This window comes from Erinaceus europaeus, chromosome 3 (genome assembly GCF_950295315.1).
Source record: "Erinaceus europaeus chromosome 3, mEriEur2.1, whole genome shotgun sequence".
NCBI classification, from domain to species: Eukaryota; Metazoa; Chordata; class Mammalia; order Eulipotyphla; family Erinaceidae; genus Erinaceus; species Erinaceus europaeus.
In genome coordinates this window covers 97,339,874-97,351,913 of record NC_080164.1, presented here as the reverse complement: position 1 = coordinate 97,351,913, position 12,040 = coordinate 97,339,874, and the positions used below count along the sequence as shown (strand labels likewise).

Genomic DNA, 12,040 nt, shown 5'->3' with positions numbered 1-12,040 from the left:
GGGAACAGGGATTTGAACCTGGGCCCTCGCGCACTGCAATGTGTGTACTTAACCAGGTGTTCCACTGCTTGGTCCCGGTATAGACTGCTCAAACCTTTGTTAAATGAAGTGTTATTTGTATTACCTTACACCAAAATAGTTCATAGAATAAAAAATTTTGATGCCAGGCTACTACTGGTCATTAGATTTATTATTATTATTTTTAAAGAATTTATTTTTTCATGAGAAAGATAGGAGGAGAGAAAGAACCAGCCGTCACTCTGCTACATGTGCTGCCGGGGATCAAACTCAGGACCTCATGCTTGAGACTCTAGTGCCATGGCCACTGTGCCACCTCCTGGACCACAAGGTCATCAGATTTATGACCAGTTGTAGACCATTAGTTTCTTTCTTTCTTTTTCTTTTTCTTCTTTTTTTTTTTTTTTTTTAACACAATTACTATGCTATCTCCCAGTCCTCTATAGTTTATTTAAATTTAAGTGTTACTTGTTCATTGCTCATTTAACTTGATTAGAAAGTGTTGGTGGCTTTTTCTTAATTATAGTGCCAGCAATTTCTAATTAGTTCTCAATTACTTTAAGTCAAGTGCAAATTATTTGAGAGAAGAAAACAGCACTTGACTTGCAGTTATAGCACCTTTGTTGAGCATTCTCAATTTTGGCAGACACAGGTGTAGGAAAGATTTCCTATAGATTGGAAGTTGGGGGCTATCAGTGGTGGGTAAGACCAGGTATTGCAAGCAAGGATGCCTAAAGTCTTGACTTCTTTCCTCTAGCACATTGCATTCATTCAGTCACCAAGTGGTACTGGCATCACATCCTAAATACTCTTTGCCTTGGACACCTTTCTGTCTCCACTGCCAGTATCCTCATCCAGGCTGTAATTGCATCTTAACTGAATTGTCTACTTTTGTTTCCCCCTGTCATAAATCCTAGTCTGTTCTCTTTGCTTTAGCCAAATTCAGACATAAGTATCAGTGTTTTTTTTTTTTTAACTTGGCTCAAAACAGCTTAAGGGGGTTTCACTAACTTCAGATTGTAAGCCTAAACTGGTTTAAGAGGTATCTCATGAAAAAAAAAAAAAGATAACAAAAAAGGTATCTCATAAGTGGTTTTCTGGGTCAGCTGGTGACACACCTGGTTAAGTGCACACACTATATTGTGCAAGGACCAGGTTCAAGCATCTAGTCCCCACCTGCAGGAGGATAGCTTCATGAGTAGTGAAGTAGAGCTGCAGGTGTCTCTGTCTCTTTCCCTTTCAATCTCCCCCATTGCTCTCAATTTCTTTCTCTACCCAATAATATATATATGTGTGTGTGTTTCCTCTACTTATCTTTCCTTAAGAAAGTATTAAGAGTGGGGAAGATAGCATAATGGTTATGCAGATAGTTTCATACCTGAGACTCCAAGTCTCAGGTTCAATCCCCCACATCAACAGAGCTGAGCAGTGCTACTTTTTTTTGTATTTCTTTATTGGGGGATTAATGGTTTCCAGTCAACAGTAAAATACAATAGTTTCTACATGAATAACATTTCCACATAATAATACACTAGGTCCTCCACTAGGTCCTCCTCTGCCATCATGTTTCAAGACCTGAACCCTCCCCTGCTACCCCAGAGTCTTTGGTGCAATACATTCTGTGGTCATGCATAGGAACATTCCAAGCTGCCCCAATATTGACCCATCTTCCTCGGGTGTAGCATAGAGTATGTTGTCCATCCTCCCTTCAGAGGTTGGAACATTCTCTACCATTGTTGATCCAAGTAGAGGGCAAGGTCCTATGGGAGGCCCACAAAGGGCTCTATTTTTTTTATTCCTGAAGAGATGACTGGTAACAATGGAGAGAAGGATTTATTTGAGGTCTAGGCCCATCATGTCTGTTTGGGGATCTCAGGACTCCCTAGCCACCTTCGCTTTTTGTTGCCATAATTCTGCTATTTACCAATAGCGTTTGAACTAAATTTGGATTAAAAAAGAAAAAACATGCTGCAGCACAACATACTTTATGTGGGCAAACTGTTGTTTATAGACTGTCTGGTGTTTCACACATAATGTAGTATTTTCTAAATATTTGTTGATGCTGTTGTATTTAATAATCTTACAAAAATTTTGCTGACTTCATAGTAACTTTTCATTTTTTTCTCAATCAAAGTGATACTGATAGTGGTGTGGTGAATTGAACCTGGGACCTCAGAGTCTTTTGCATGAGATTCTCTTTGCATAACTATTATGCTATTTACCCGTGCCTGATACTGGTGTTCCTAGGAAATATATTAGGGATTAGAAACCTGTTTCGTTGTATTGCACCAAAGTAAAAATCTCTAGGGTGGGTTGAGGGGCATGATAATAGGTACTGGAAAAGGATGACAGAGGACCTAGTGGGGGTTGTATTGTTATGTAGAAAACTGAGAAATGTTTTATGCATGTATAAACTATTGTATTCACTGTTGACTGTAAAACATTTATCTCCGAATAAAGAAATTAAAAAAAAATATTCCAATAATATTGCACACAAACCACTGCTGAGCTTCTCTTGTGTCAAGCACTGTCTTGTGCATAGTTATCTCTTTTATTCACCTTCTGGATAGTTATAGTTATTACTCCCATCTTTTTTTTTAAAGATTTTATTTATTAATGAGAAAGATAGGAGGAGAAAGAGAAAGAAACAGACATCATTCTGGTACATATGCTACCAGGGATTAAGCACAGGACCTCATGCTTGAGAGTCCAACGTCTTATCCACTGTGCCACCTCCTGGACCACTTTTACTCCTATCTTGTCCATAGAAGAACCAGGGTCCTCACACACCGTGATGTGAGCGCTTAACCAGGTGTACCACGGCCTGACCAAAAGCAGTGCTATATATACACAGGGAAATACTAAGCAGCTGTTAAAAGAGATAGTCATCTTCTTTGCCTCATCTTGGTTGGAAATTGAATCATGTTAAGCTAGATGAGCCAAAAAGAGGACAAGTGCTAGGTGATCTCACTCATAGGTGGAATTTAAGAAACAAGGACAGAAGGGGAAACAAAGTAAAACATGGGCTAGGTATGGTGTGTTGCACCAGAGCAAAGGACTGTGGGGAAGGAGGGGATGGAGGGGTGCTGGGGTTCTGGTGCATGGGGTTACAGAAGGACCTAGGTTGGAGGCAAGAGTGTTTTGCAGACACCTATCTTGATGAAATGAGAGATTTTACCTATGTGTTGACAACTATACTGTAAACCATTAACATCAGCACCCCAATAGAGTGATTTAAAAAAAGTTGAATGCAAATAAAGCCTCAGATAATTTCTTTTTTTCCTTTAGGAAAACACCAGACATTGTTGTTGGCAGTTTTCGTGACTCCTCTTACGGATCTTCGTTCTGATTTCTCCAAGTTTCAGGAAATGATAGAAACAACTTTAGATATGGCTCAGGTATGGAATAGTTCTCCTGATTTAATGAACAAATTGTTATTATTGTTACTATTTTTGTATCCAGGGTTATTGCTGGGGCTTGGTGCCTGAACTATGAATCCACGGCTCCTGGAGGCTATTTTTTCCTTTTTGTTGCCCTTGTTGTTGCCCTTGTTGTGGTTGTGGACCTTGAGAGCTTTTCAGGAGGTTCTAGCAGGGGTCCATCTCTGTTTGGGGTAGGCTGTCCTCTTTGACTGAGCGTACAGCTTCGAGAGGGATGCACATGAAACAGTGAGGGAGGAAGGGGACACCTGCCTAGCCAGCCAGATCAGCCAAATCAACCCTGCCGATCAATGGGTGACATGTCACAGCCAGATCACCCTCACATCCAGAGTCAGGCTTGTGGAAGGGAGCTATTGAGATGAGATGGAGTTCATACAGAAACACTGGAGTTCAAAGACTGAGAGCTACACTATTGGTTATGAATATGCATACTAAAACCTAAAAATTAAGGCAGGAGTAATTTTATAGTGTTAGCTGGGTGGAGAGAAATGAAGATTTTGTGGTGGAGGAGATGGCATAATGACTGTGCAAAATACTTTCATACCTGAAGTTCTTAAGTCTCAGGTTCAGTCCTCCACACCTCCACACTGTACAGGGTTGTACAGTGTTCTGGTAAAAATAAACATAAAATAAATTGAAATTAAAAAATAAACGAAAGAAGAACTTAGAAGAGAAATAAGAGAAAGGGACCTGAGTATTGGTTGGTAGGAACAAGTAGTGGGTGAAATAATTGTATTGCTTTTTTAATAGACTGGAACGTCTTAAGACTATTGGTTAGGTCCAGTTGACAGCTAGTCCCCTTTATCTAGTTTTATTGGTAGGGAACTGAGAAATTAAATCATGTTAGAAGGATAAGAGGGAAGCACCACTTACAGGGGATAAGAAAAAAGATTTCAATTGCGGTTTGGAGATTGATCACTTATAGAGTGACTCCCATGTGGAGACTCCACCATCATATGGGAGCATCACATCTCTGCGAAGGTTCATCTGTGGTTTCCCTTCTTACCTACCTGAAGTAAAAAGAATGAAAGTCAAAATAAATACATAAATAGTGACCTAGGAGCTAACACAGAGGATGAAGTGCTGAACTCACAAGTGTAAGATCCTTGCTTCAATCCTTGGCATCATATGGGCCAGGCTGTTAACTAGAATTCCCCCTGACTGAAGGAGAAGATACTGAGTGACGTATTCTTTCTTTTTCTTTTATTTTTTTTTTAAATTATCTTTATTTATTGAATGGAGACAGCCAGAAATTGAGAGGGTATGGGGAGATACAGAGGGAGAGAGAAAGAGAGACACCTGCAGCTCTGCTTCACCACTTGCAAAGCTTTCCCTCTGCAGGTGGAGACCGGAGGCTCGAACCCTGGTCCTTGTGCGTTCAACCAGGTGTGCCACCACCAGGTCCCTATTTTTTCTTTTTCTATACAAAAATATGTTATGACTTTCTTGATAGCTCTAGTAGTATGTGTGTGTGTGTTTTAAATACTTATTTATTCCTTTTTGTTGCCCTTGTTTTTATTGTTGTAGTTATTATTGTTATTGATGTTGTTGTTGTTGTATATGACAGAGAGAAATGGAGAGAGGAGGGGAAGACAGAGGAGCGGAAAGACACCTGCAGACATGTATCACTGCTTATGAAGTGCCCCCCACCCCCCGCAGGTGGGAAGCCGGGGGCTCGAACCGGGTTCCTCATGCTGGTCCTTGCACTTAACCCGCTGCACTCCCAGACCCTGCAGATTTTTAGGAGGCTCTTAGAGCTCTAAGAAAGCCCTAAACTAAGCTTACCAAGACACATAGTAATTAATTAAGATCAAAGGCAAAATGGGGGGGGAGGATAGCATAATGGTATGCAAAATAACTGTGATGCATGAGACTGAGGCCCCAGGTTGAATCCCCTGCACCACCATAAGCCAGAGCTGTGCAGTGCTCTGGTTTAAGAAAAACAAACAAAAAACCATTAAACACAGCAAAGGAATTTCTTAAATGAAAATGTCATCTGATTCTCAATGGAAACTAGAGAGAAAAAGCAAAGAGAAATGTATTAACCTGTATGCCTCCTTGTAGGCAAATCCTGATTGACTTATTTTGTGGCCTTAGACATAATCTGTCTCTTTTTCATTGTGTTTATTTGAGGTAGGAGGATAGATACAAGACAGTTTCTATTGAGAAGGGAGAGGGAGTTAGGCAGAGATAAACACCTGCAGCACAGCTTCACTGCTCTTCAAGTTTCCCCTCTGCAGGTGGGGACTGGGTTTGGTCCTGGGTCCTTTAGCACTGTAATATGTACACTCATATTGCATCACCACCTACCCAGCTTTTTTTTAAAAATTATTTTTATTTTATTTATTGTATAGAGACAACCAGAAATATAGAGGGAAGGGGGTGATAGAGAGGGAGAGACAAAGGGACACCTGCATTACTGCTTCACCACTTGCAAAACTTTCCCTCTGTAGGTGGGGACCAGGGGCTCAAACCTAGGTCCTTGTGCACTTTAACAAGTGCACTCAACCAGGTGTGCCATCACCCAGCCCCCAACCCAGCTTTTTTTTTCCTAAACTTTATTTTTTTCCCTTTCATTGCCCTTGTTTATTGTTGTTATTATTGTTGTTGTTATTGATGTTGTTAGATAGGACAGAGAGAAATCAAGAGAGGAGAAGAAAATAGAGGGGAGAGAAAGACAGACACCTGCAGACCTGCTTTACCTCCTGTGAAGTGAACCCCCTGCAGGTGCGGAGCTGGGAGCCTGGATCCTTATGCTGGTCCTTGCACTTCCCGCTGTGTGCACGCTTAAACCACTGCACCACTGCCCGGATCCCCCACCTAGCTATTTATTTTATTTATTTATTTAGATTTTTTTTTCCCCTCGAGGGTTGTTGCTGGGCCTCAGTGCGAGAACTATGAATCCCTGCTTCTGGCAGACATTTTTTTCTGTTTGTATTGGACAGGACAGAAAGAAATTGAGAATGAAGGGGGAAATAGGGAGAGAGAAAGATAGCTACCTGCAGACCTGTTTCACTGCTTGTGGAGTGACCTCCCTGCAAGAGGGGAGCCACGACTTGGACTGGGATCCTTGTGCTTTGTACTATGTGCATTTTTTTAAAAAATTTATTTCTTTATTAGGGAATTTGTTGTTAAATTTCGGAGGCCTCTAGCGGGCGGGCTAGCTTCATGGGTGGGTAACAGACGCGGAGACAACGGCTGGGCAGGGAAGCTGTATTTCTTTATTCAGGAACAATGATTCATAAACTAAGACAAACTAATCACCAAACAGAACTCTGCTGTCTCTTTGCGCAGCGCAAGCACTCTCTCTTACTCTGCACTCAGGAACCCTCGAACTCTGCAACTCTTCAACTCTGGAACTCTCGAACTCTGGCGGGGTCCCTTTCCAGCTGTGGACCAACTGTGGAACTCTCCAACTCAGGCGGGGTTCCTAGGGGCGGGGCCAAGCGGGCCCGTGAAACTAACTGGACTGATCTAATTCTCTCCGCGGGGGAGAACTAGAACCCAATGTAAAGCATACAACAATTTTACATTCAACAGTAAATACAGTAGTTTGTACATGCAGAACATTCCCCAGTTTCCCATTTAACAATACAACCCCCACTATGTCATTTATCATCCTTCATGAACCTGTATTCCCCCCACCCACGCACCCCAGAGTCTTTTATTTTGGTGCGATATGCCAATTACAATTCAGGTTCTACTTGTGTTTTCGTTTCTGATCTTGTTTTTCAACTTCTGCCTGAGAGTGAGATCATCCCATATTCATCCTTCTGTTTCTTATTTATTTCACTCAACATGATTTTTTTCAAGGTCCATCCAAGATCGGCTGAAAACGGTGAAGAGCTGAGTAGTATTCCATTGTGTATAGTAGTATTTTATAGCTGAGTAGTATTCCATTGTGTATATATACCACAACTTGCTCAGCCACTCATCTGTTGTTGGACACCTGGGTTGCTTCCAGGTTTTGGCTATTACAAATTGTGCTGCTAAAAACATATGTGTACACAGATCTTTGTGGATGGATGTGTTGGGTTCCTTAGGATATATCCCCAGGAGAGGAATTGCAGGGTCATAGGGTAGGTCTATTTCTAGCCTTCTGAGAGTTCTCCAGACTGTTCTCCACAGAGATTGGACCAATTGACATTCCCACCAGCAGTGTAGGAGGGTTCCTTTGACCCCACACCCTCTCCAGCATTTGCTGCTGTTACCTTTTCTGATGTATGACATTCTCACAGGAGTGAAGTGATATCTCATTGTTGTCTTGATTTGCATTTCTCTGACAATCAGAGACTTGGAGCATTTTTTCATGTGTTTCTCGGCCTTTTGGATCTCTTCCATGGTGAATATTCTGTCCAAGTCCTCCCCCCATGTTTAGATGGGGTTGTTGTCTTGTTGTTGAGTTTGGCAAGCTCTTTATATATGTTGCTTATTAAACTCTTATCTGATATATGGCATGTAAAGATCTTCTCCCATTCTGTGAGGGGTCTCTTGGTTTGGGTAGTGGTTTCTTTTGCTGTGAAGAAGCTTTTTAATTTGCTGTAGTCCCGTAGGTTTATACTTGCCTTAGTCATCTTTGTAATTGGATTCGTTTCATTGAAAATGTCTTTAAAATTTATGTGGTAAAGAGTTTTGCCAATATTTTCCTCTAAGTATCTGATAGTTTGTGGTCTAACATCCAAGTCCTTGATCCACTTGGAATTTACTTTTGTATTTGGTGAAATACAGTGGTTCAGTTTCATTCTTCTGCATGTTTCAACCCATTGTTTCCAACACCATTTGTTGAAGAGACTCTGCTTTCCCCATGTAATAGTCTGGGACCCTTTGTCAAAGATTAGATGTTCATAGGTGTGGGGCCTCATTTCTGGGCTCTCAATTCTATTCCCCTGGTCAGTGTGTCTGTTCATGTTCCAGTACCAAGCAGTTTTGATGACAGTGGCCCTATAATACAGTTTGAGATCTGGGAGTGTGATGCCTCCAGTTCTGTTCTTTTTTCTCAAGATTGTTTTGGCAATTCTAGGTCTTTTCTGGTTTCAGATAAACATTTGTAGCATTTTTTCTATTCTCCTAAAAAATGTGGTTGGGATCTTGATGGGTATAGCATTAAATTTGTAGATGGCTCTGGGTAGTATATTCATTTTGATGATGTTAATTCTTGCAACCCATGAACATGGAATACCTTTCTACTTCTTTGTGTCTTTTTCAATTTCTTTGAGTAGTGACTCATAATTTTCAGTATACAAGTCTTTCACTTCTTTGCTTAGGTTTACTCCTAGATATTTTATTGTTTTTGTTGCTATAGTAAAAGGAATTGATTTATGGATTTCAGTTTCTTCTTAGTGTTTGCATAGAGGAATGCCACTGACTTTTGAATGTTAATTTTGTAGCCTGACACCTTACTGTACTGCCTGATGATTTCCAAAAGCTTCTTGCTGGGTTCCTTAGGTTTTTCCATGTATACTATCATGTTATCTGCAAATAAGGAGAGTTTGACTTCTTCTCTTCCAATCTGTATCCCTTTAATTCCTTGTTCCTGCCTGATTGCTATGTCAAGAACTTCCAACACTATGTTGAATAGTAATGGTGATAGTGGGCAGCCCTGACTAGTACCTGATCTGAGTGCTTCCAGTTTTTCACCATTGAGTATGATGTTGGCTGTAGGTTTGCTATATATAGACTCCACTATCTTCAGGAATTTTCCATCTATTCCCATTTTTTGTAGTGTTTTGATCATAAAGGATGTTGTATTTTGTCAAAGGCTTTCTCTGCATCTATTGATATGACCATGTGGTTTTTGGTCTTGCTTTTGTTGATATGGTGGATCACATTGATTGATTTACATATATTAAACCAACCTTGCATGCCTGGGATAAACCCCACTTGGTCATGATGAACAGTCTTTTTGATATACTGCTGTATCCGGTTGGCTAGAATTTTGTTCAATATTTTCGCATCTATATTCATCAGAGATATTGGTCTGTAGTTTTCTTTTTTGGTTGTGTCCCTGTCTGCTTTTGGTATCAGGGTGATGTTGGCTTCATAGAAGCTGGCAGGGAGTATTCTAGTGTCTTCAATCTTCTGGAAGACTTTTAAAAGTAGAGGTATTAGTTCTTCTTTGAATGTTTTGTAGAATTCATTTGTAAAACCATCTGGTCCAGGACTTTTATTTTTGGGGAGATTTTTGATAACTGTTTCAATTTCATTAGCTGTGATGGGCCTGTTCATGTTATCCACTTCCTCTTTACTTAGTTTTGGAAGTTGGTAGGAATCTAGGAAATCGTCTATTTCTTCCAGGTTCTCTAGCTTGGTGGCATATAGTTGTTCATAGAAGCCTCGCATGATATGTTGAATTTCTGCAGTGTCTGTTGTGATATCTCCTCTTTTATTTACTATCCGATTTCTTTGGGTCTTCTCCCTTTTTTGTTTTGTGAGTCTGGCTAAAGGTTTGTCGATTTTGTTTACTCTTTCGAAGAACCAACATTTACTTTTGTTGATCTTTTGTATGGTTTTCCTATTCTCAATGTTATTTATTTCTGCCCTAACTTCAGTGATTTCTGTCCTTCTTGTTGCTTTAGGGTTCCTTTGTTGTTTTTCTTCTAGGTCTTTAAGATGTGCAATCAGGCTGTTTATTTGTGCCTTTTCTTGTTTCCTAATGTCTGCTTGTATAGCTATGAACTTCCCTCTTAGGACTGCTTTAGCTGTGTCCCAAATATTTTGATAGCTTGTGTCTTCATTTTCATTGAACTCTCGAAACATTTTGATTTCTTCCTTGATTTCCTCTTTGACCCAGAAGTTGTTAAGAAGTGTACTGTTGAGCTTCCACATTTTGGGACTGTTACTAATCTTTTGTTGATTGTTAAGTGTTAGTTTAATTCCACTGTGGTCTGAGAAGATGCTTGGGATGATTTCAGTGCTCTTGAATTGGCTGATGCTGTCTTTGTGGCCTAACATATGGTCTATCCTTGAGAATGACCCATGTGGATTTGAGTAAAATGTGTATTCCAGTTTCTTGGGATGAATGACTCTGAAAATGTCCAATAGTTCTAGTTTATCTATCTCTTCATTTAGCTCCCTTATGTCTTTACTGATTTTCTTCCTGGATGATCTGTCAAGTTGAGAGAGTGGGTGTTGAAGTCCCCTACTATGATTGTGTTACTGTTAATATATTGCTGTAGCTCTTTCAGTAGAAGTTTGATGTATTTAGATGGCTTCTCATTGGGTGCATAGATGTTAATAATTGATAAGTCCTCTTGATTGACTGATCCTCTGAGCATTAAGTAATGTCCATTCCTATCTTTTTGAATCTTACCTATTTTAAAGTCTATCATGTCAGATATGAGAATAGCTGCTCCTGCCCTTTTTTGTGGGCCATTGGCTTGTATGATAGTTTTCCATCCTTTTACTTTAAGTCTGTGTTTGTCTTGTTGAGTTAGGTGGGTTTCCTGTAGACAGCATATTGTTGGGTTGTGTTTTCTGATCCATCTTCCTACTCTGTGTCTTTTAATAGGTGAATTCAGGCCATTGGCATTTATTGATATCAAAGATTGAAGATATTTTAATGCCATTCTTGTAGAGTTTTAGAGTGTTTTGATATATACATATATATATATGTCCTATTTGTGGGGGTCTGGTTATTTATAGGAGACCTTTGAGAACTTCTTTCAGGGCAGGCTTGGTGATGGTTGATTCCTTCAACTATTGCTTGTCTGAGAAGGTTTTGATGCCTCCATCTAGTCTGAATGACAGTCTAGCAGGATATAGTATTCCTGGCTGAAAGCCTTTCTCATTGAGCACTTGATAGATATCTTGCCATTCTCTTCTGTAGTGTTTGTATGGAGAAGTCTGCTGCTAATCTTATGGGTTTTCCTTTGTAGGTGACTCTTTGTTTTTCTCTTTCAGCCTTCAGGATCCTTTCTTTATCCTTATTCCTTTCCATTCTAAGTATGGTATGTCTTGGTGTCTTTAGGTCTGGGTTAATTCTTTTTGGGACCCTCTGGGCTTCTTGAATCTTTATGTCTTTGATGTTGTCTAGACTAGAGAAGTTTTCAGCTATTATGGCCTGGAGAATGCTTTCTTCCTCCCCTTCTCTTTCTTCCTCTGGTATGCCAATAATGCGTATATTGTTTCTTTTGAAGTCATCCCATAGGACTCTATTGTTGTTTTCAGCATCTCTTATCTCTTTTTGAGATCTCTTCTTTTTTAGTTGTCTCTAATTCATCCTCAATCTTGCTAATTCTGTCTTCAGCCTCATAGATTCTATTCTCTCTGCCCTCTACTGTTTTCTGGAGTTCATCTATTTTGTTGCCCTGTTCTGATACTGTTTTAGCTTGTTCCGCTAGTTGCATTGATAGCTCAGTGATTAAAGCTTTCAGCTCTCTAATAACCATGAGATAATTAGTATTTTTTTCCATAGTCTCATTTGTTGTTCCTGCATTTCTGATTACAATTTTTTCAAATTCTTTACTCACTCCTGTTATTATTTCCTTAGCTAATGTTTGGATGTTGAACTCATTATTTTGTGCTTCATCCTCTGGAGGATTTTTAGCTGGACTCTTGTCCTGGTTCGATTCTCCAATATTTTT

At 39.9% G+C, this 12,040-nt stretch overlaps 1 protein-coding gene across 1 annotated transcript in view; it reads left to right on the top strand.

Moving 5' to 3' along the window:
• Positions 1-12,040, top strand: part of MSH2 (mutS homolog 2) — a 77,510-nt gene that overhangs the window by 33,919 nt on the left and 31,551 nt on the right. The window contains exon 8 of the mRNA XM_007534266.3: positions 3,307-3,416. Within this exon, the coding sequence (XP_007534328.1) occupies positions 3,307-3,416 (110 nt within the window). The remainder of the gene's footprint in view (positions 1-3,306; positions 3,417-12,040) is intronic.